General features: G+C 48.2%; 1 protein-coding gene across 18 annotated transcripts in view; it reads left to right on the top strand.

The window, feature by feature from the left end:
• The window catches only part of PRR5L (proline rich 5 like), a 72,671-nt gene that overhangs the window by 26,650 nt on the left and 22,997 nt on the right, over positions 1–23,024 (top strand). For 15 of the 18 annotated variants that reach the window (XR_008290382.1, XR_008290383.1, XR_008290384.1 and 12 more), the window contains 2 exons: positions 8,896–8,944; positions 21,444–21,501. Coding sequence is in view for 15 of the 18 variants with exons in the window: in XM_027072873.2 (XP_026928674.2) it covers positions 8,896–8,944; positions 21,444–21,501 (107 nt within the window). In the remaining 3 variants the exon portion in view is untranslated. Of the gene's footprint in view, positions 1–7,440; positions 7,568–8,895; positions 8,945–21,443; positions 21,502–23,024 lie in introns of all 18 variants that reach the window. The other 3 variants (XM_053203302.1, XM_027072875.2, XM_053203301.1) reach the window with 3 other exon arrangements.

The following is a 23,024-nucleotide window of genomic DNA, read 5'->3' as shown; positions in this document are numbered from 1 at the left end:
ACGCGTCTGGGTCTGAGGCTTGGGTTCCCTGGGTTTTCCCAGGAACCAGACTGTCCAAACCTCTCTGACACAGGAGCACCCTCCTTCCTTTTCAGCCAACTGTTCTACGGATTGTGTGTGACTACGAAGAGTTAGAGAAGTATGAAAAACCTATGATTTACATTCGCTGGTTCTTACGAGAACCTGTACAAGTAGATTCTTGAAAGTGCTTTCAGTTTTTGATTGGTGGGGGTGTGTGTGTGGAGGGAGAGGCCACTGGTGCTTTTATTCATGTAGTCAGTGGATATTGGTGGATGCTGTACCGGATACTGGGCCAGGTTTGGAGGAAGCTATTGAAGTAGGTGGTTCTAGCTCTTGGGAAGCTTCCTGCAGAGTGAGTGGGGGGCCCTGCGTAGGTCGTGACCCTACTGTGTCTTCAGTGGGGTGTTAGCGGAATCCAGAGTGCCGGGGGAGGGCACAGGATAGGCATGTAATTATTTGGGGGAAGGTGACACCTCAGTTGAAATCTGAAGGATGAGCAGGCAAGGGTGAGGTGGAAAGGGCAACTGAGGCCATGACCTCCTTGCCGTACTTCTGTCTCCATGGCCTCCCACCCTCTGCTTCTCCCCCCAGGAGGATTTTTTTTTTTCTCTCTCTGCAGAAATGAATGCTCAGAGACAAGGGTTCCGGAAACCAGAGATGAGTTATCTGCAGCTGGCCTGAGGCAGGAAACTCACATTTTCCTTCTGTCTCCAACCACACTGCTTCTGTTCTTGTTGGGAGGGAGGCGGCATGGAGGAAACCCCAGAGATTTTCAAGGAAAGAGGAGGTTCCAAGAACCGTGCTTGATCTTTGATGGCTCTGAGTCGACACGCCCTCCTTCTGAGTCATTTGGCTGCCCAAGTCCCCCCAAAGGGAACGCACCTCAGGTTTTCCCACCTCTGTGAGGGAGCCTGGTGACTGTGGCAGGACCCTCAACCCCGGGGAAGAGCTGGGAAGAGCTGGAAAAGGAGGAGACTTTGGCCGCGGCCCACAGGCTGGCAGAGTTTGAGGCGAGACTCCCTGAGGTGATGATAATAGCAGACATTTACGTAGTGTTTAGTACGTGCCAGGCTTGCTTCTGAGTGCTTTCACTGTGTCAGTTCTTCTAAAACTCGCCACACCTCTATGAGACGGGTACTGTATCCCTGTCTTGCGGATGAGGAAATAGAGGCACGGAGAAATGGGACGACTTGCCCAGAGTCGTACCGCTGGGATTTGAACCTGAGCCTCCCGTGTTCTTAAACTCCTAGTAAGTAGGCTGCAGGAGGCACACAGAGATGGCCTTGTCCAGATTTAGGCCTGACGTCCCAGGGCACAGAATCGTTACCACATCAGAGGGAAGCAGGGCGCTGTCTTCTGAGGGCCCTACTTTGGGAGGGCTTGAGGTGGAGTCTCTTTGCAGCCCAGGTGGCCCTGCCTGAGTGTGTGTTGTTTTTCTCTCTGCTCCGGTTGGTAAACACATTTGATTTTGGGGGAGGGAAGGGTAGCTAAAGGGAAGTGACAAATGGGAAGCCTCTGGGGCTGGCCCCGTGTGGTGGTTGGTCTGCACAGTGTTTAGAAATGTGGATATCTCCCCTAAAAATCCAGACCTCTCTGGAAAGTTCACGTCGGGCAGCGCTGGATGTGCAGTCTGGCCTGGAACTGATCAGCTCCCCTCCAGCAACCAAGGCCCGGCTGCTGGCTTTAGAGAAGCCCACTACAGCCCCCCGCTACTCATGCCCACCTGCTTCCCTCACCCACCTTGCCTACCTGCCCCTGTGAGCCTGTGGGGTGCCATGGACCGACTTTCAGGTTGGCCTCGCGTTGAGTGAGGATCTGTATACATGGCCCTGGGCAAGGTTCTGAGCGTCTGTCTCATCTTGCAGATGAGGATAAATTCCTACCACAGAGGCACTGGAGAATCAGCAGCCCTGTGTGTCAACTGCCTAGCAACGTGCGTGTGACATAATTAGGTCAACCTTTCCTCCATCTTTTTCACTGTCCCCAGTGCCACCCACTGGGGTGCAGGAAACTGAGATGTATGGGAGTCCTGGCATTTTACCTGAGTCATAGACACCACTTCCAGTGGCCCCGATAGAACGGACCCAAGGAGGAAATGGGGCATTTCCATGTTAGTGCTTAACGATGCCACTTCCTTGGGGTGCCTGGATGGCTCGGTCAGTTAAGCATCTGACTTCAGCTCAGGTCACGATCTCACGGTTTGTGAGTTTGAGCCCGGCTTTGGGTGAGCTCCAGCCGCACTTCTCTCTCTCTCTCTCTCTCTCTCTCTCTCTTTCTTTCTCTCTGTCTCTGCCCCGTCTCTCATCTTCGGAGGATTTCGCAGTCGGGTCGGCGGGACACTGATCAGCATAGCATCAGTAACCGAGTCTGCAGGTCCCCTGCTGTTCCTGGATCCTGAGGAAGTGGATCCTGAGGGGTTGGACCCCGCCAAGGGGCCAGGTTGGAGGGCCCGAGTACGTGGGGCAGCCCCTAATTGCCAAATGGCACAGAAACGTCGAACAACTCATCTGGCTGTCCTGACGCGTGCTGGTTAAACACGAGCCCCGTGGCATCTGTCTCCAAACTGCTTCGTCATCCCTTGGGATTTTGCTGCTTTGGGTCTTTCCGCACGTGCAGGGGAGATCATGGCTCATACCCGAGGTGGTTTCTCTACACCCTTCGTGCCACTCCTGCGCTGCCTGTCACCCTGTGGTCCCCACGCCCCCCAACCAGCATCCAGCTCCGGCAGGGCCTTGTTTACTTTCGAGTCCACAGAAGTGGGAAGTTGACAAGACGGTGAGGGGCGAGATGGCGAGTCTGTGTAATAACAGGAAATCTTGTCATCTGGGGTGGTGTCTCGCCCAGTCAGCCTGGGAGGGAGAAGGGGTGAGATAATACAGACCAGTGAGTGGTTCCCCATTTTTTTCCCTATTGTGGCCTTTTTGGCTTCTGACTGAACTTCATGCTCTGTTTCGCTTTGGGGCCGGGTCCACGTAAGCGTTCCTTTGCCATTACTCCTGGGGCGCGTTACTCCTGAGGCCCCACTTCCTTCTTCTGGCTCCGTGGCTGCAGCCGCCACTAGGGGTGGTGGTGGTTAGCTCAGGATTCGGTTTCCACACGAAACCTGGCATGGAGGCCCCGTACGTGAAACAGATGAAGCATCTCATTAAGCTGAGATGTTACTTCCATCTTCGTCACAGCCACATTTCCCGCCAAGTGTGGCCCCATCCTCTGCCTTTACCCTTAAATCAGTGAGGTCTGGCCCTAGTGTCCAGCCCCCTTCATGAGTCTCACCTGGGTCCTTAATGTCAGGTCTGGGAAATGCTGGCCCGGCTGTCCTTTTAAGAAGATGCTGGAGCTCCTGGGTGGCTCAGTCGGTTGAGCATCCAACTCTTTGATTTCAGCTCAGGTTATGATCCCAGGGTCATGCGATCAAGCCCCATGTCAGGCTCTGTGGTGAGTGTAGAGCCTGCTTGACATTCTCTCTCTCTCTCTCTCTCTCTCTCTCTGTCTCCCTTTCCCTTCCTCCCTCCCTTCTTCTGCCCCCTCCCTTGCTCATGCATGCACTTTCTCTCTCTTAAAAAAAAAAAAGATGCCAAGAAGCAGTGAAATTGAGTCCTTGGGAGTGTGGGCTTCAGGGTCTGCAGCCCTGGGTAGCATATGCACCTGCTGAGTCTTGCGTGTGCCAGGCTTCTTCTGGGAACTAACTGGTCTAGGATGAACTCCCTTAACCCTTACGCTATCTGCGGAGTAGGGATCCTCATTACCCCTGAACTCCAGCTGGGGAGCAGATACAAAGGACTAACCTGGGACATTGACTTACAAAGGTTATTGCTGACAACAGTTTTCAGGCCCAGGAGCTGCCTCTTGGTCCTCACACTCCGTGAGGCTCCTCCCATCTCCGTCCTGTGCTTGCTGCACACCCTCCTGAGTGACCTCTGAGCATTGGTTTCCTTAAAAAGTGGAGCTGTCACTACAACCGTATGGCTTTGTTTCTAGCTTACAGGAGGAAACACATGTTGTGTATGTTGTGGAAAACAGTGCCTGGCACCCAGTAAGTGCTTAGTGAAACTTCAACTGGGGGAAAAGATCGTCCAGCTCCATCCTAAGAGCAGTTTATTTCTTCTTCCTTATTTATTTGCTGCAATAAGTCCCTACTTTCCTGTCTTCAGGGAAAACACCCTAGGAAAGGGTGGAAAAAGTGGAAGGGGGATGCTGGATTCTTGGCCCCCGTGCCTGAGACAGAGCACGCATCGTAAGGATTGGAGATCAGAGATTTCCTGTCTTTTGCATCTAGGGAACCACAAACCATAGGCTCGTTAATTCTGTTGTCTTCCTCCTGCTTTGCTCTTCTTTCTCATGCTTTACAGACTAAACTGGCAAAGTTGGTGAGGAAGTTACAGGGTGAGTTGTTTTTCTGTGAATGTAGGTCCGCATACCTCTAATGCCTTGATACTTACGCTCTCCATTTTTGGAGACGTTGGTGCACCTGGTGCCTCCTGAGACCGTGGCCCCGGCGAGAAGAAATCACTGTCCGAGCCCTGCCTATCCCTTCTCCTAGCGTCTAGTCTAGTACCGTGGCTGGCACACCGCAGGTGTTCAGGAAATGGTTGTGATTCAGTGAATGAATTCATGGATCTCTCTTCTCTTATCAGTCACTCTGGAGGGAAGCGACTGCCGAGTTCCCCCTGGGGATCGTGTATCATGACAGAGGGGTGGAAAATCCCTCTTTCTCTCAGTTCAGCTAAGATCATGTTTTTCAGAAGTACTCGTTCCTTGTAAACCCAGTGCAAGCAGAATAAACACCGAGTAGAGAAACAGGTTGGAGATTTTGTGGTATGACTCAGCGGCAGTCTGCTCTCCGATGGCTGGGCCAGCTCTGGCCTTTCCTCCCCGCTTTTCTCTCTGAGTTGAATTCTCAGGCTGCCAGGCTGAGGAGGGTTTGCGTTGGCAGGTTCTCTGCTTGTGGGGTTCTCCGTTCCCTAGGACTGCCTGCTTCCTGACATCACACCCTTGATGGGAACTCACTCCCAGAATTCCTTCTCAGCTGCATGTCGTGGTAACCTTGGGGGTGATTCTTGTTAATTACAAATTTTTAAAAATTTAAATTTAAAAATTTAAAAATTTAATTTTAAAAATTTAATAGGACTTTGTTCACAGGGTACGAAACATTTATATAGTGAGTTGTACCTTGAAGAATCTCCCTCTCCTGTACCCCAGAAACCCAGTTCTCATTCAAGCACCCACAAAGATAATTATTATAACAGCAATTTAGTGCACTTTCTCCCAGACCTTCCTTAGGCATATGTAAGGAACATCGATATGGAAAAGCACCTGGGGATATTCAACAGTTCATAGGAGGTCCACAGACTGGGTTGATCTGTAGGAGACTATCCCCTAACTTCAGGGAATAAAGTTTGCTAAAGTGTTTTGTTGCCCCACCAAATTTCCAGCAACAACTTCTGCTTCCTCCATGTCCTTACTTGGGGAGATGGAGAAGAGGAGACCAAGCCCAGTATTTATATATAATCCTCTATGTAATTTTTTAAATGCATACACACTTCATGGTTTAAAAGTCAAGGTGCTATTTTAGTTCAAAGGGCCTGTTGGAAACCAAATCACATTGCTCTTGCAGAACAGCAAGTGAAGAGAGCAGATTTGACAACTGAGTTCATTGGTATTCTGTAAATAAAAATATATATATTCTTCCTTTTCTCTTATCTTTTCACAAGGTAGCGTATTATACACACTATTCTGTGTCCTGCATTTAAAAAAATTTTTTTACATTTATGTATTTTTGGTAGAGAGAAACAGAGCACAAGTGGGGGAGGGGCAGAGAGAGAAGGAGACACAGAATCCGAGGCAGGCTCCAGGCTCCAAGCTGTGAGCACAGAGCCCAGTGTAGGGCTCGAACTCCCAAACCGCGAGATCATGACCTGAGCCAAAGTCGGAAGCTTAACCGACTGAGCCACCCAGGCGCCCCTGTATCCTGCATTTTTAAAAAATTAATTTTTGTATCGTTAGAGTTCTTCCCTCTCTCTGTCTCTAACAATTGCATAAAATTCCATTGTATGAATGAACCACAATTTTTTATGAGCACTATTGGTGCCCATTTTTATTGATTCTTGTATTTTCCTGCAGCAAAAACTCTGTACACATATGCAGTGACCTTGTGTAATGCATAGCATGCCCAGAAGTCCGACAGGTTTTGTAAGGGACAGAGCAACTTACTGACATGCCTACCCGGGATAACAGAATGTTGGCTTCAGTGATCCGATGGGGTCAGTTCTGTTCAGCTAAGTCTAACAATAATACCTAGTGGACAGGGTTTTAAACTCAGGATAGATGAAAGGACAAGTGTCTCATTCTCTTACCATACCTGGTTATAACTGGTCCATGGTGCTTTAAGTATATAAAGTGGGTTGTTGTGCACATTCCTGTGCTGGTTCCCTCTCGGTAAAGGACTGAGGATCACCCTCATCAGTGTGCGGGAAGCAGCTCTCTGTGCTCTGTGGCTTGTTCCCATCCATCACCCTCCCATCGCTCCTGGTGCGGCTGCTCGTAGCTTCAGAGTCCTTTCTTCTGTGCCTCTGTGCCTTTGTCTTGGTGGTTATGTCAGGTTCACTCCTTAGCCTCTGCTCCTTTATTAGCTGATTTCTACCCCACACTTTGTGTTCCCTTAACGCTCTGCAGAATTCTGGCTGTGGCCATGGCTTGCTGCAGCCCTCGCCTTACCATAAGGTGCTGTATCTCCCCCTCACTGGAGGCCCCAGCCTTTCTGCATGTCCTGATAGGTAGGGGAAGATACTTCTTGGATTCCTTACTTGGGTAACATCAGGATGCAATCAGAGTACCATTGTGAAATGTCCCTGGGCAGTCATCGCCTGTTTAACCATGTCTAGCCTCCATTAACAACTGTTACATTTGCATAGGTCCCTCCTCCAACGTGCTCCAGCAGGGTTTTCCATGGTTGTTGACCTTGAAGGACTACCCTTACCCCTGACCTCTTTCTCCTTCCATTTTACCCAAAGCATCTTCATGAGCACAGAGTTTCCCAGCACAGATTCCTCAGAACGCCAACTCCATAGCGTATTATTTGGTCTCAGAGCCGTGTCAGCCCCTCAGCATTATGGGTACCTGAGATGTGTGTGGGAAACTTCGTTTGAAGTAGCCCATTATTAGGACTTGGTTTTCTAAGTCCTTTTGAGGAAGCCTGGCTTCTTCACCTATGGTTTTGAGGCTTCCCAGTGGCCATGAAGACTTCCCAGTGGCTAGGAGTCAGAAGCAGCCTCTCTGACTCTTCCTGTTTGAGAGCCCCCATCTGGGGCTGCCCGCCAGGTTTCTGTTTTCTGTCTGAGAGACATTTCTAGCCTCCAAGAGCAGCGATGAGCAGCCTGCCCTCAGCCTCCTGACTGATGAAGGTTCCCCTGTTTCTGTCAGACCTGCCCACCATCTGGGAGAGCTTCTGGGTTGTGTTGATGGGGCAGCCTTCCAGGAGACTGCCATTAAATTGGATCTCAAGATGCGGTATCCACACAGGCACATTGTCTGTCTTGGGAAAAAGAAGGTATTTTCCGTGTGCCACCCGTGTTTGCAGCTTTCCAGGGCTCTTTCTGGTGTGAGAATTGAGATCATGGGTGTCTCTTTCTCTTTTTTGATCCCGTTGCATCAATGATCTGCACATAATGATACCTCACTGTCACTTCCTGTTTCTCCAGGACACGGAGAACATGTGGGAACACATTTTGGGGGCGGGGGAGTTGATAGCCAGCGGGGGTTGTCAGAAGGCTGAGCCTTTGCTCCTTAATGACCGTGGCTGGTGGGGTGAAACAATTTGAAGTCAATGAGGAGTGTACCCTCTAGGGAGCATGTTGGATCCGGAGAGCCAGTTATTCATGTTTTTAGATTCATTGCCTTGTTTGGATCAAGTTAAAGAAGGATCAGTAGGGCGGTCCCACGATTTGTCACAGGGAGATGGGGACCTGGTGCCAACACCTCTATTTTTAAAATTCTTTTTTTAGCTCTAAAGACTCTTTGAAATTATCCTGCGAGTGTATTTATTAACAAACTATCGATCCATACCACCGAGACCTCATCTGTCTTGGTTGTTCACTTCCGTCCACCTGGTGCTGGCCCAGTGTCTGGCACGTCAAGGGAAGCTCAATAAACTGGATAAATAAAATCTGTTTTCCCTGTTGTAGCCCCCTTTGAACGACTGCCTCAGTCACTTGGGGGGGGGGGTGGTAAGACCATCCAAACTATGGCACCATGTTGAATGTCTCTGATGGATTTGGAGGAGAGACAGAGTGGGATTATGGGGAAAGATGTTGAATTTGCAGAAGGCCTGGGTTTGAATCTTCACTCTGCCACTGGGGGCCTCTCTGAGCCTCTGTTTCTTTACTTATACTGGAGGATAATAATTGCCCTCCTCTCACACATACTTTACAGTTCTTCAACCCTTGGCTGAAGAATGCATGAAAAATATGTTTTAAACCATAAAGTCTACAAATATGGAAGATTACAAAATTATGGTCTTTCTCTCTTTCCTTTTCTTTCTTTTTTTTTTTTTTTTTTTTGCTTCCAATGAAGCCAGAGTCCCCTAGCTTGCTTCTACCAACCAACTCTACTAGAATTAGAATCTCCTGTGACTGCCCTCTGGCGATGGTTGTCTTTGTAGAGTGAACTAAGGAACAGATACCCTTTTAGGACTTCCATTGCCTGAATCCCATAATAACTTTGGTGCAGAGGTATTATTAGAGCCTAGCACACTCCTTTCTTAGACCTGGCCTTGGCCCCTATGCCACTGGGGAGCACTCTATCGTTGTATGTGTCTGTGAGTTAGGCACCGGGAGCTCTACTATCATGGGCTGCTTGATGGTGTTTCTCTCTCCCCAGGAGGCTGCTGAAGAGTGAACTTGGATCATTCATTACAGACTATTTCCAGGTAAGTTGTGTGAGTCTGAGTATCTGTCATTATAGTGCACATGGATACATGCACCTAAAGGGATGGCCAATACCATACACCTGGGCATTCCTTCAACATCCAAGATCACATATGCCGAGTCCCTGATAATGCACAGGGCCAGTGTGGTCCCTGCTTTTATGGAGATTACAGTCTTGGGCAGTGGTTCTCAGGCTTCTTGGTCATCCTTACACTCTTAAAAATGATCGGTTATTTGGGTTATCTCTGTCTTCACCGTATTGGAAACTGAACCTGAGAAACTTAAAAATATTTAAGTCATTTAAATAATAAACCTATTACATGTTAGTCTAAATAACGTTTTAGTGAAAAATAACTTCTCAGAATAAAAAAAAATAGAAGAGAGGCATTATTTTACGTTTGCAAATCTCTGCACCATCTGGCTTCATAGAAGATAGCCGGATGGATCCTCCTGTCTGTTTCCCATTCAGTCTGTTGTGACATCGCGCATCATGCGGTCTCTGGAAACCTGCACGGTACACTGATGGAAGATGCAAGGAAAAGGGCAAATTGTGGCTTAGTGTCATTAAGGAACTAGTTTTGACCCTGTGGAAAAGGTCTGGGGATATGGGACCTCAGACCACACTGTGGGAACTGCTCCTCTAGCAACATTCCCTCTTACCCCCCGGGGATGGCATCTAATTCCGTGTAATTGTATGTACCCTTCAGCCAAGTGACTTCTTGTCACTAAGCCTCCTAGTCTGTTCTGTTAAAGATGATTGGATCCAGCGATCTGACACCCCTCCTGCCCAAACACTCTTGTTATGAGGCTAATGAACTCAAGGTTCCAGACTCTCTTAGAGGATGGTTTATTTTTCTTCTTCACTTTTTCTTTATTCATTTTGAGAGTGAGAGTGTTGTGTGTGCATGAGCAGGGGAAGGGCAGAGAGAGAGGGAGAGAGAGAATCCCGAGGAGGCTCCGTGCTGTCAGCGCAGAGCCTGACCTGCGGCTTGAACTCATGAACTGTGAGATGCTAACCTGAGCTGAAATCAAGAGTCAGAAGCTTAACCAATTGAGCCACCCAGATGCCCCTCAGAGGATAGTTTCTAATCGACTGACACAAGTTGTTTTCCTGACTCCACCCACAGGCATGTGGGAGAGGGCATGGGGACGTTTGTTTGACAGTGAGTAATTGACTGAGTGATACTTTAGTGAAGTCAGAGTTACTACTTTTCCCCGCTCATTAGCTGAGTAGGTCTTGGGCAAGATGCCTCATTTTCCCCATCTGTAAAATGGGAACAAAAACATGACCTACCTTAGAGGTCGTTGTTGGCTTACGTGAAATAACACATGCAAAGCATTCAGCGCATAGTGTGGGTGTTGGGTGGGGGACAGAGTAGGGGAGTGGTCAAGATCGTGGCCTCTAAAGCCAGACTACCTGAGTTTAGTGCCCAGCATAGCCCATTACCACCTGTGTGACCTTGAGCAAGTTGCTTTACCTCTGTGTGTTTTAGTTTTCTGTTCTATAAAACCAGGGGTGTTAGGACCTAACCTTATAAGATTGTCGTGAAGACTAAATAAAGTGTTATTTGTCAAGTGCTCAGAACAGTGACTAGCACAGAGGAAGACAGAGTAACGCGGTTATTAAACTTAACTGTATGCGTATTTGTTATTCTAAAGTGTCGTCCAACCCTTTTAATGGGAAACTAACATAAAAATACCTAACATCTTGGTTTCAGGTTGGTGGTGCTATTCTATACCCACGGAGAACATACTTTTATTTAAGACAGGTTAAAGAATTTTTAGATCTTAAAAACAATACTGACATTCTTTTTTTTTCTTCCTTACCAACATTCGGGAAGCTTAAATTTTTATGTGCACTTTTAAAGAATGACAGATGTTAGTCCTTTAACACACACACACACACACACACACACACACACACACAGCAGAGAATGGCCACTATAAATATGGACAAAGCAAGACCCAACAGCAGGCTGGAATTCTATCGGGTCAGATGTCTCAGCTGCTTGAAAGAAAAAGCCCCTGTCCAGGGAGAGACAAACATAAAGATTAAGAAAGAGGTAATTAGTTACAAATGTGAATCATCTCAGTTGCCCTTGACTCAAAGGTCAGCCTTGTCCTCAGTCTCTTCTCTTGCTGTCTGTACTGATTGATTTTTAAATCCAACTACAGAGAAGTGGTTTTTCAATTGGTCCTGAAGAAACCTGCCAGGCCGGCAGCCTTCCTCGCTGACATTTAAAGTAGACAGAGTTTGGTGTGGTTTCAATCGGGTTTTAAATGTCAGTTGTCTTTTGGCACGGGGGGGCTACCCCTAGGATGGGTGGGGAAGGGCACTTGGGTGGGGACTTGTTTATCTGGGAAGCCCTGAGGTTTGGGGGGGTCGGTTAATGCTGCTTACAAAGTATGCCAGCCACTTAACTAATAACCACATGTCATTTTCCATCGAGAGCTTAATCAGAGAAACGGCTTGGTGAATATTGAGTCTCTTTCTGGGGGTGTGGGGTGGGAACTGGTTTTCACAGTTTTGAATCTGGGATTTTCCTTAGTACTAGACCGGAGAGAAAGCTATCGTGGACGCTGTTTATTTAAATGTAGATTTTAAGTCTCCTGTAGGTGCAGAGCCCTTTAAAAAAAAAAAAAAAGGTGTTTGGCTCCCCAGTGCCTGGAAAGTACCTGGAACATAAGAGATGCCCAGTGAAGTTTCTTGGGAGAGAGGGAGAGGGAGGGGTTGTCTACCACAGATACAGGAGATGATATTAGGTGGTATGCACAATGACGTTAAGTAATACTGGTCTTCGTGGCTAGAATGTATTTTCCTTTCTTTTCCTTTCATGCTTCGGATTGTGCCCAGGGAGAGTCTCGCTTTGAGCCAGTGTATCTTTGACACTCCTGCAGGACTTGGAGATCTCCCTTGTTTCAGAAAGAGAGAGCACACCTCGAACTTAGTGTCTTCAGCTAGGAACACTGATTAGAATTTCATAAAAATTTTTTTCTTTGCCTCAAGTTGATGGTTGAGTTACATTCTGTTTATGGCAAATGATGTTGCTATAGTTTCATTTTTTAAACATATTTATGTTTTAAAAAGTGGACTGATTTAAGAAAAATAGTATGCAAAGAATAACAGTTTAGGGGACCCTGGCGATGGCCAGATGGTGAAGGTGGTTCAAGAGAGAGTCAGGTTTGGAAAGTCCAATGCTGGGCACTGCTTGAAGGTGGGCTGGTTCCAAAGCCATGCAAGGAAGAACTGTCCATGAAGGAGGATGGAAGGGAGGAGGGAGGTCTAGGAGGGAGGGCTATAGAGACCAGCCTTCACATTCAACTAGCAGACGTGCTGTGAAAAAGGAAAAGTCTGAATGGGCTCCAGAAAGAACACGCCTCCAGCAAGGAGGAAGGAGGAAGTCCATGGACAAATAAGGAACAGAACATGAGGGTGGAGGTGAGACCCCAAAGGGAGAGGTCGATGAATGGGCTCTTTGGGCTCTGGGCTTTTCTGTGTGACATGAAGGATCGGGTGCCCCCTCCCTGCCATCTGCATTTAGCGATGAACTCACATCTCCTGGGACCCAGAGAGATCTCTTCTGGGTTGGGTTGGGTCGCATCTCTCCAACCCAGAGATCTCTACTTGCAGAACCTTCTCTGTGGCTCTGCTTTTGAAGGTGAGCATTCTCATTTTGTAGCTTCAAGGAAAGATTCACTGAAGGGTATCTTCAGTCAGGAATAATGAAAATGACCTGAGGTGAAGGCAGAGAGGAAGCAGGTGGGAAAAGGGTGCTTATCTTGTGTCTGCACACAGAGAAGACAGGCCATTTGATCCACAGAAGCATAGAGAGAATTCCATAAGAAACTGGCGGGAAAAAATCTGACATTTCCAGTGTTGAATTTTCTCTTTCCCTCTGTTTTGGGCCTGGAAGGAAAGCTGGGGTTTCCCAGGGGAACTCTATCATAGAGACAGCTCTGTGGGATAACTGTTTCCTTAGAACTTTGGAAATGATGATCGGAAGTGCTCTACATTTTTCTATCACCTAATTAATGGTTAACCACGTCGGTGGTGCAGGGCATGGGGATGGGCACAGGGGGGAGTGGCTGCAGATAGAGTATTCTGTGCTCCTGTATCTGCTGGCTGTGTTGTGTTTGTTGCAAGTTTTTACCCCAAGCCCGGAAAGTTAAATTCCCTTTGGTGAAACTAGAGTTTTGCTTGATACAGAAACTCAGTTTCTAGTCAGTAGCTCTGAACAAGATAGTACCTAGGGAAAGGGGAAATTTAGTCACCCCAGGGCCCAAAGGCCACAGATGGCCTGGTAGTGTTTGATCTAAATACTTCCATTACTGCTCATGTCTTGTGAGAGCCCCAAGAGGCCAGTCCCTCTTAGCTCATCATTATCAGGGAAGATTCATTAAGGGCTTGTGGCACATGGCAGAACCAAAGGAGGAGACCCATGGAAGTGTCATGGTCACCGTGGAGTTTGACACTGAAGACAGAGCAGGGATGTGGATACCTCTATGCAGGTACCACACAGGGTAGTGTTAGCTGAAAACCTGAGTGGATGGTAAAGGCTTACAAACGGGCCCAGGATAAGTATACTTTGTAGGGACAAAGCTGGGTGGGACTTGTAAGAATCCACAGATTCTTCCTGGGTGGAGAGATGATAAAGATTGGGGAAAATCACTTTCATGTGATTTTTTTTTTTTTCCAAACCCAAATTGACTAGAGGCGAAAAGTTTCAGCTCCTCTTTGGTCAGCCTGGGAGGTCTTCCCAAACACATGGGGTTCCCCAGAAGGAAAGGGGTGATTAGGTGGATGGAGGGGAGCAAGAGATGGGGCTTTGAACAAGTGGGCTGAGCTCCAGCAAAAAGACAAGGGGGGAAGATGATACCCTTAGGGGAGAAGATCATTGTGAGGTTACGTTTTGGATTTGGCCAGTACTTGGAAGAAGCCCTTGTGGAGTCCGTAAACTTGGGAGTGGCTCAGAAACTTTGCTTGGGCACTGTGAGGGGAGGGAATGGGGTGGTGCCAGTCTGGGGGCTGCAAGAAGGACCCCTGGATGTCCCAGGCTGCACTGTGTGGGGCTTCCCGCCAGCCAGCCGCGTTCCCTGTCAGCAGCTCTGCCATGCTTAATCTCTTCGGCGATTGCCTGGAATCTGTGCAATTATTTGAATATTTTTATTGTACTTTCTCTCACGTTTTATGAGGATAAGTGGGAAAATGGGCCTTGAAATTGATAACCATAGGTCTTAATATAATTGAGATAAAGATGAAAATCCGCGGGCATGCTGCCATGGCGGATCTTTAGCCTCATTGGACTTGGGTGATTGCACATTCTATTGTTAAAGAAGGAACACGTAGGTACAAAATGCTGAAAATCTATCACCCGAAGATGAGCTCCGAAGGTGAGGTGTAATTAGGGGTTTTATAATCCTTAGCTCTGTGGGAACAGAACTCCGAACATCATGTAAGTGTCTTGTTCCACACGAATACGTGTTTTCAGGAACCCACTATGGGTGAAATTGGGTGATTTCCTATAGAGCAGGCAGGGAATGGCAGCAGCCAGGTTTAAGGCACCAGTGAAGGAAGGTTGGAAGGCAGAGGTAGATGCTAGAAATGCACATGTGTTCCGATAAGTGCAAACATTCAGCAGTTTAGTGGCCATGAGGCGTAAAGACTGAGTTGGAAGGGCTGAGAAATATTTGTTAGGCATGGAAAGCACCAGGGCAACTGTCTCTGAGGCTGCTTAAGAGCTATATGGAGGGGACGCCTGGGTGGCTCAGTCAGTTAAGCGTCTGACTTTGGTTCAGGTCATGATCTCATGGTCAGTGAGTTCGAGCCCTGTGTCAGGCTCTGTACTGACTCCAGCCCAGAGCCTGGAGGCTGCTTCGGACTCTGTGTCTCCTTCTCTTTCTCTCTGTCTCTCTTCCACTCACTCTCTGTCTCTGTCTCTCTCTCAAAAATAAGTAAATGTTGTTGTTGTTGTTTAAAAAAAGGGGTTATATGGAGGACAAAAACATCCATAGTCACGACGGCGAACATTTTCATGCATTTATGCACCAGCCACTCTTTAAAGCTGATGGTTCTCGAAGTGTGGTCCCCGGACCAGCATCTTCTGCACCACCTGAGAGCGCGTTGCCAAGGCAGATTTTCAGGCCCTGCCTCGGACTCACAGAATCAGACACTGGGGATGGGGCCCAGAACTCTGTGATTCTGATACCTAATCAAGTCTGAGAAAATGCTGGAAGCATTCTCCCTGTGCCAAGTCACTTATTCCTCCTGACAGCTGATGAGGAAGATTTTGTTATTACTGTTCTGCAGATACTATGACTGCAGCTCTCAGAAGGGAGGTTATCCAAGATCGCACAGCTGGTAAAATGTAAAGCAAGTGTCAGACTCAGGCCCTCTGGCCATGGAAGAAAAATCTTCTGGATTATACTCTAAATGTTAAAATGCCCGTAAGGCATTCCCTGAAAAACTCCACGGAAGAGAAATTTCAGTGTTTTTAAATTTTATTTATTTATTTTTGGTGTCCAGAGAAACAGGGACTGTTTTCCAGCTTCCTTTAAAATGACTTTTTTAAGAGCCCGAATTCACCCTCTACCACTGAAATGGTGCTGAATGAAGGATTCGCATATGTAGCAAGTTTTTCATCTTTTTCACACTCCCATCTGGGGATTTCTGTCTGGTCTCATCACACTGCCACATCCCCTCCCCGCCCCCATCCACACACCAGGACTGGTTTATTAGGAACTCTCTGGGCTTGGGGACAAGTCGTGTTTATAAGGCTTTTTGTTGCTTATCTAGGAAGGCATCCAGGTTCACAGGAAATGCAGACATCCTTAGATATGATGGCTGTACTTTCAAAGCTGCAGCGGGGAAAAAGGAGGTGGCCCATAGTTTCCATCCCTGGCTTAGTGCCAGTGCCAGGAACCTTTGTGGATCTTGATATCACTGGAAACATGCCTGGATTAGAAAAGAATTGTTGGCTAAGAAGAGTTCTCCGTAGGCAGAGTGGCATGCTTCTAGATGCCTCCAGGGTAGGAAAGAATGTCTCATTTGGGAATGGAACCCACCTAGGAGCCACGTGTGAGCCTTGCTGGACAGTGAGTGTGTGTGGATAGCGGAGAGGGAGGCCCTGAGGAAGTACTTCGGGGGAGGCAGAATTTGGGAAGCTGGTAGCAGGGTTGGGCAGCGGAAATGGCCCGGCTGGATAGAGGTTTCATGGCGGAACTCCATCCCGTCACCTGAGATTGCTAAACCGACTGCTCCCCATATGTGTGATCCTGAAGTGGATCTCCTCTCCCTTCCCCTTTGGGAAAGGACACAAGAAACCTCCCCAATGGACAGGGCAGAAGAACAGGATGGCTAAAAGCACCAGACCTTCTTCCGGGTGGGTCTGGATTCCCATCCTTGCTAGAATGCTCACTGGCTGGGTAACTGCAGGCATGTCACTTAACCTCTCTGAGCCTCAGTTCTCTTAGTGATACGCTAGCTGAGATCATGGTACCAACTTCAAAAAGTTGATGCGGTTACTAGATGAGATGTTGTAGATGCAAAGTCCTTGGTATTTAGGGAGCGGTCAACATACGGTAGCTATTTGTATCTTTATATATATTGTTTTATTATTGCTAAAATAAACCAAGGGAATATAATGGGGGTTTGGATTCAGACCAATCTGGGTGCTAGTTCTGGTCTCACATCTGCTAGTTGCTACTCTGAGCCTCCGTTTCTTCATCTGTACAAAAGGCATAGTTTGTGGCAAAGGTACAATGAGCTAGTTAGTGCATGCAAAGGGTTTAATACAGTGCCTGACAAGAGTAAAAACCAGTGAATAACTCTACTGTCATTCTTCCTCCTCCTCCTCCTCCTTCTTCTTCTTCTTCTTCTTCTTCTTCTTCTTCTTCTTCATCGCTAAAGCAGTGGCAGACGGCCTTAGCATTTACAGGATTCCTGCTGTTGGAAAGTTCTTTCCTCTGGGAAGATGGGTTAGTGTCCTTCTCCCCACCCCCACCCCCCCAGCCTGTGGGTTCCCTGTTTCCCTGAGTCCCTCCGGTGGGTTTGGGGAAGTACCTGCTTGACAAGAGGTGCACACTGTTGACAAGCCCACCTTCTCCTCTGTCCTCCCCTGCTTCCTCCTGCCTGCCCTCCATGATCAGCTAGGATGAGCTGAATCTGTCCCACCCACTCAAGATTGGGTGGTTTTGGATGCCTTTCCCCAGACATCCTTGTTTTTTGGGTTTTGTTTTTTTTTTTTTTTTTGCATTTTTCCTAGCTGAACTTCATTTTTCTGTTGGTGGCGTACTTTTTGATGTCTTAGACGTGTCAGCTGTCTTTCACGTCCAGGCTCCTCTGCTGCTTGATTCAAGTGATGTGTATTCCACGTCTCAGTTCATTTATGGGGTGGGGGCAAGGCACCAAGTAACAATGGGCCTCGTTCCCAGTCCCAAGTCATTTCCTAGGTGGCTGCTATTTAATGTAAACGGTTGTTGGCTCCAAGCCATCGGGCCGGGGAGGTGGTGCGGTTGCTGCCATTGGGCAGGGAACGGGACCAGAGAAAGGTCGGGTTCTTCCCAGCCCTGGCACCACACAGCTCCATCACCACAGCCTGCAGCAAGCATGTCCTCGGCGCCTTCCAGAATCATGCCTTTGTTAAGGGCCGGGAATGCGGTGAGGCGAGTTCCAGGAAGAGATGCTTAAAAGGACAGACCGTCCAAGATGGATGCCTGAGTCAAGGCTGGTTCTTTTCGTTTTCCTTTGTCCTTCCGGGGGGAAGGAGGGGGATGTCTCAGCAGCCTTAAGCCCCACAGATGTCCAGTTGGCGTATCCTGAGGTGAAGCGAGCAGCACACAGAGTGGCCGCAGCCAGGGTCGGGGAGGTCGGTCTCCCTTTCCCGTGGGCCTGCTGCTGCAGCCTGTGGTGGACAGGAGACCCCCCACGAGAGATCGGAACCTTTGCACCCTCAGTACACGCATCCGGGATGGTCAAGAGGCCCTCCCTGAGTTACCAGCACTTGAGCCACAGCTCTGCCAGCCCCGGGGCGGGGAAGCCTGCCCCCGGGGCCCCTCCCCAGGTGCTGCAGGGCCTGCCCCAGCCCTACCCTCCTTGCATTTGGGCCTGGGGCCCCCAGCATTTCGGGGAATAAGAGGACAGTGTGGGGCCGGAGGCAGGGTGAGGGAGACCCTGTGGGACCAGTACGCGCAGGGGTGGGGGAGTGGGGGGCGAGCAGGTGTTGAAAAATCCTCCTGGGGAGGTGGTAGGAGGCAGGACCACAAGTGAACCCAATCAGATTTCACTTACAAAACACAAGTTTGAAGATAAAAAATACTAAGAATTAAAATGGCAACCGCAGAGCATTAAACCCCAAGCAGGAAGCCCTTCAGGCCATGAGGCCCGGAGGAACATAGGACCATTTGGAGGGTAGGAGCCTGTGTGACTGCAGATTCCCAGGAGAGAAGACTGTTGGCTCAGTTTGAGGCCTGGGTCAGCAACGGGATAGGAAACAGGCCAATCAGCTAAGCCGGAGATGCAGGCTGTGATCAAGGGGTTTGAGCTTGCACAGTGGGGCACAGATCCATTGAGTGCATGGCGGGAGATTCTCTGGAGAGCAGGGGCTGTGGGCTAGGCTGGGCCCAGTGATCCTTCCTCTGCGTGCACGTGACAAACAAAAGCTGGAGACCAGTTATTCATTCAGCTGTAAAAGAAGAGCAAAATCTACAAATGCCTGCGGGTAGAAGAATCTGCAAGATGCTTTTGAAAGGTGCTTTAGTTTCCTGGAAAAGGACGAGTCCACCGAAATAGCCTCAAAACTGCGTGTGACCAGTGGATTTTGACCACAGGGCTGGGGAGATGGCAGAATATGGCTAGAGGCTCCTTAAATCCCCTCCTGAGCCCAAGTTTCTATTGCTCTTATTTTGGCCTAAGTTACAGAACTGCCATGCTGCGTATCCTGAGGATTTTAAAAGAGTATCTTCTTTTCCGTTTCTCCATAATACACAAATCATTCCTTTTCATTGAAAAAAAAATGTCTTTTTTTCTTTCCCCAAATGTCTCCTTGAAGGGGGAGAAGTAGGAGAGAGAGGGAAGAAGAACCTGAGCCATCGTTTAAAGCTTATCCCTTAAGGTACAGATACAGAGTGATTTTTATCAAGTAAAGAAAACGTCAACAGACTTAGGGACCCTGTATCACTTTCTCCCCTCTTCTACATATTCTGTCTCTTATCTTGATTTCTTAAAAGTTCAAAATGGGCTTCAGCACCAAAACAGGCAATATATATATTCAGCCAATGTTTGTTAACATCTGCTATGTTTGGGACACTGTTCTCAGAGCAGTAAGAAATGGCCTTCACCGCTAAGGACCTAGTGAGTATGATACAGGGTTTGAATTTGTTTCTTTAACTCATGACATCGCCTGGACTAGGCTTTTATCTCTCTGTTGTCAGTACTTCCTGTTCTCCCACCACTCTACCCCCACCCCTGCCATTTAAAATGTAGACGTCATAGGACAAAGTCACAAAAACTGCAGTAAGAGGGAGGTGCAATCACATCCACAGGTGCATTGCAGAAACATGACATCTTGGAAGGTTGTAAAGTTGTTTTGGAAGAAGCCTGGGACATCTGTGTTGGCATCAGAGGTGGTGACAGAGACTAATGGCCTCAGGAGCCCTTGCACAGAGCACCCAGGGGAAGTTCTGAGAACTTCACCTGGATGGGTGATAGGGACCCACACAGAGACTTGAGGCCCCAGCTGCTCAGAAACATGCAGGTGGAGCGACTGCCTTCTGGAAAGCACCTGCACAGTCCTTTCCTGTCCAGCCTGGCTGTCACAGAGCCTTGCTTCTGATAGTCTAAATTTGGTGCAGTGGTGTTTTCTTGCTTTCTGACCCAGAAGCTGTTGGGATTCATTTGCTTGGCTGGAAGGTGGAGAATGCAGGTGGGGTCTCCCTGAAACTACCTCTCTGTTCCATCGTTCTGTGTAAAGGAATTGAATTTTGTCTCCTTTAACAGAGTTGGTGTTCTCCTAGAAGATGTCATTCTGACTTTGAGTTGGGGTTCCATCTTGACACTAAACGCTGGCCAACTACTTTTTGAAGTTAGATCATCTCTTGTGAATTTTAATAGGGCTTCTGAAATTTGGTTTATATGTGTGAGTCACAGAAATGTGACAGTTCCTTTGACAAAATATTTTAATATATTTGATGTAGGCCCATTCATTACCGACTCTCTTTAACTCCCACTCCTTTGTGAAGATAGATGGGCTAAGAGAACAGCTATTATCATCAATGCCCATTACCACTGAGTACTAAGGACATGAGATACTGTGTGTGTGTGTGTGTGTGTGTGTGTAATGACTAAGTCTTATAAGAACTTTATGATGTTGCTGGTATGGTGCCATTTTACAGCTGAGGAAGTCAAGTATTAGAGAAAGTTCAAGATCACACAGCTCGAGTGTGGCTGAGCTGGGACTTGAGCCCCCGTCTGATATCCAGATTCTTTCCACTCTGCTATGCACGAGGGTTTGCATCATTGTCATCATTGCAACAGGGTTTTAAGGTTTTATAAAGGAGAATACTAAGAAATGCATTAGGTTTTCTGTAGGATACAGATCACCATGGGCCCCCTGTCCCATAAGCATAGGACTTTGATAATCTGATAATGTGAGGTGAGTGGAGAGGCACCAGCGCATCCTTGCTCTTGGAGCTTCTGTGACCTGTGAAGAGGCTGCTCCACTTCTTATGGGACCAGTGCTAGCCCTTCAAGGGGGCTCTGGGTGGGGAGACTTGCTAGAAGGCAACAAAGCAGAGTGGAGAGAACATGGCTTCTGGAGCTAAGAAGACCTGGTCTGTCTCCTGTAGGCGGTCTCTTCACTGACCGTCAGTAAAGTGAGGGTCATGGCACCAACCGGCTAGGACTGTTGGGAGGGTTGCAATTAGGTGAAATGAACGATATAAACCCTCTGACATGCGCAGAACACTCAGCAGTTGCTAGGTACAATTGCACGAGGACTTAACCGTACTCTCTCTTTCCACAGCTTTCCATGCACACCCTCACTGGTGGACACATACTCACGGCTGCTTAAGGTTTTTGCATACAGTCTCTTTCATGCTTGCGTGGGAAACCCTAAATTCATCTCTTAAAAAAATATATTATCTCTGCACAATTTCCCATTACCTCAACGCTCCCTTTTCTGAGTTTAGATGAAGGGCTTGAAGGACATCGGGTGTCCACCACAGGCCTGCCGTAGCACTCAGCCAAGCCTGTGGCATGCCTCCTCCCTGCTTGGAGGGATGGAATGGTGGTTGAGTTTGGCTCTCGTCTCCCTCGTTTGCCGTGGGATGTCTTGTTGACTTCTCCCGAAGCCTGATCTTCCAAGAGGACAGATGGCTTCTAGTACTTGGAAGCGTGACTGGCATCCAAGGGCCCAGAGCCCCGCGCCCTCGCCCATTGGACGTGGAAGAGGTTTTGTCAGTGCGTGAAGTAGCCCAACCCTTGTGTTCTTTGTTCTCTCTTGACAGAATCAGCTTCTTGCCAAAGGCCTGTTGTTTGTGGAGGAGAAGATTAAGCTGTGTGAAGGCAAGTACAAGGCAGCCCTCGTACAGTGGGCCCTGTGACTCAGCCTCTGCTGTTTGGACAGCTGAAATGCTTCTGTCCAAGAGTGGCAGGCTCCAAGTGAGTGATTCACCCTGTCTCTCGCTCCCCCCGCGAGCGGCCTCGCTTGCTCGGAGCCAGCCACTGTGGCTGTGCCAGTCAGATCTGTTTTTTGAAAAATGAGGTGGGATTGGGGTGGTCTTCTCCGAGAACCCTCGCCGAGGGTGTTTCACGGGATGCGTGCTGGCGGTCCCCTGTGGAGGGATAAATTCTACCACGGATCCTGACATGCTGTTCTCCCTCGTCTGACCCAGGCTATTTCTAACTGGCCTTTTTCATCTTAGTTGAGGTCCTATACGACTGGAGGCCTACCTGTCTGGGGGGCATTAGGCTAAACAGGCCCCTGCTGAATGGCGTATGGTTTGATAGGCAATGGAAGATTCCTGGCCTGGAAAGATTTTAGAGCCCAGCAGACAGAATAGAAAGGGACCGAATGGAGATGGGAGATGGGACCAAGGCAAGAAGTGGCCAACCCCGGGACTCTATCCAGGGCTACCTCTCAGCTGCCTCCAAGGTGGATTCTGACCTTAGCTTACCACCTACTTCTTCGGTGACTTTGGCCAAGTTTCTAGTTCCTTTGAGCCTTGGTTTTTACTGATGATTTATTTTTGAAAATTTTTTATTAAATTTTTTTTAAGTTTATTTCGAGAGAGAGAGAGAAATAGAGAGAGAGAGAAAGAGAATCCCAAGCAGGCACTATGCTCAGCGCAGAGCCCAGTGTGCAGGGCTTGAACTCATGAACCGTGAGATCATGACCTGAGTCGAAATCAGGAGTCAGATGCTTAACTGACTGAGCCACCCAGGCGCCCCAGTTTTTTATCATTTTTAAAATGACCAAATGGGCTAGGGGTTATAAGTAGTATAAGGAGTGTACCTGGCGTAGCATCATACTTGGCATGCCGTAGGTCCACAAACTGGTTTCTTTTTTTTTTTTTTTTTTTTTTGGTACTTTAACCTAAAGACCTCTATCTGTAGGTCAAATTTACTACTAGTCCCAGACATATCAGGCCATAGAGCATCCCTTTTTTTTCACCTCCATTCCCTGGGAAAGAGATTCTTGTTCCATGAAGTGTCCCCTGGGAAGACAAAGTAGGAGACAAATGAGAAGCTGACACCGGAAAGTTCTGGTGCTTGGCCCACAGGAAGTGCTCAGCAGACCTTTGGAAGAATAGAGATTAGAAATTAACTTCCATATATGTGACAGCTGACTGAACTTGTAGCCTTGTTTTCCTTCCATATAGCTGTATTCAGGCTTTTTCAACCTTATAAACACCCACTAGCCCAGGCCCTTAGTTGTAAGTGAGTGGCTTTGACAGGGATTTTGTGCCCCTTTTGCATTTAACAGTCGGGCCAGTACACAAGTATGGAAGGTGGCTGCCTAGTAAAGGGGGGGAAGGGAAGCGTGGTCTCTGGCCACATTATCTGTCTGTAAGTCACCTGAGGGGTTA

This window comes from Acinonyx jubatus, chromosome D1, assembly GCF_027475565.1.
Source record: "Acinonyx jubatus isolate Ajub_Pintada_27869175 chromosome D1, VMU_Ajub_asm_v1.0, whole genome shotgun sequence".
NCBI lineage: Eukaryota > Metazoa > Chordata > Mammalia > Carnivora > Felidae > Acinonyx > Acinonyx jubatus.
The sequence above is the reverse complement of the archived record's forward strand: the minus strand, read 5'-3'. Positions and strand labels throughout refer to the sequence as shown.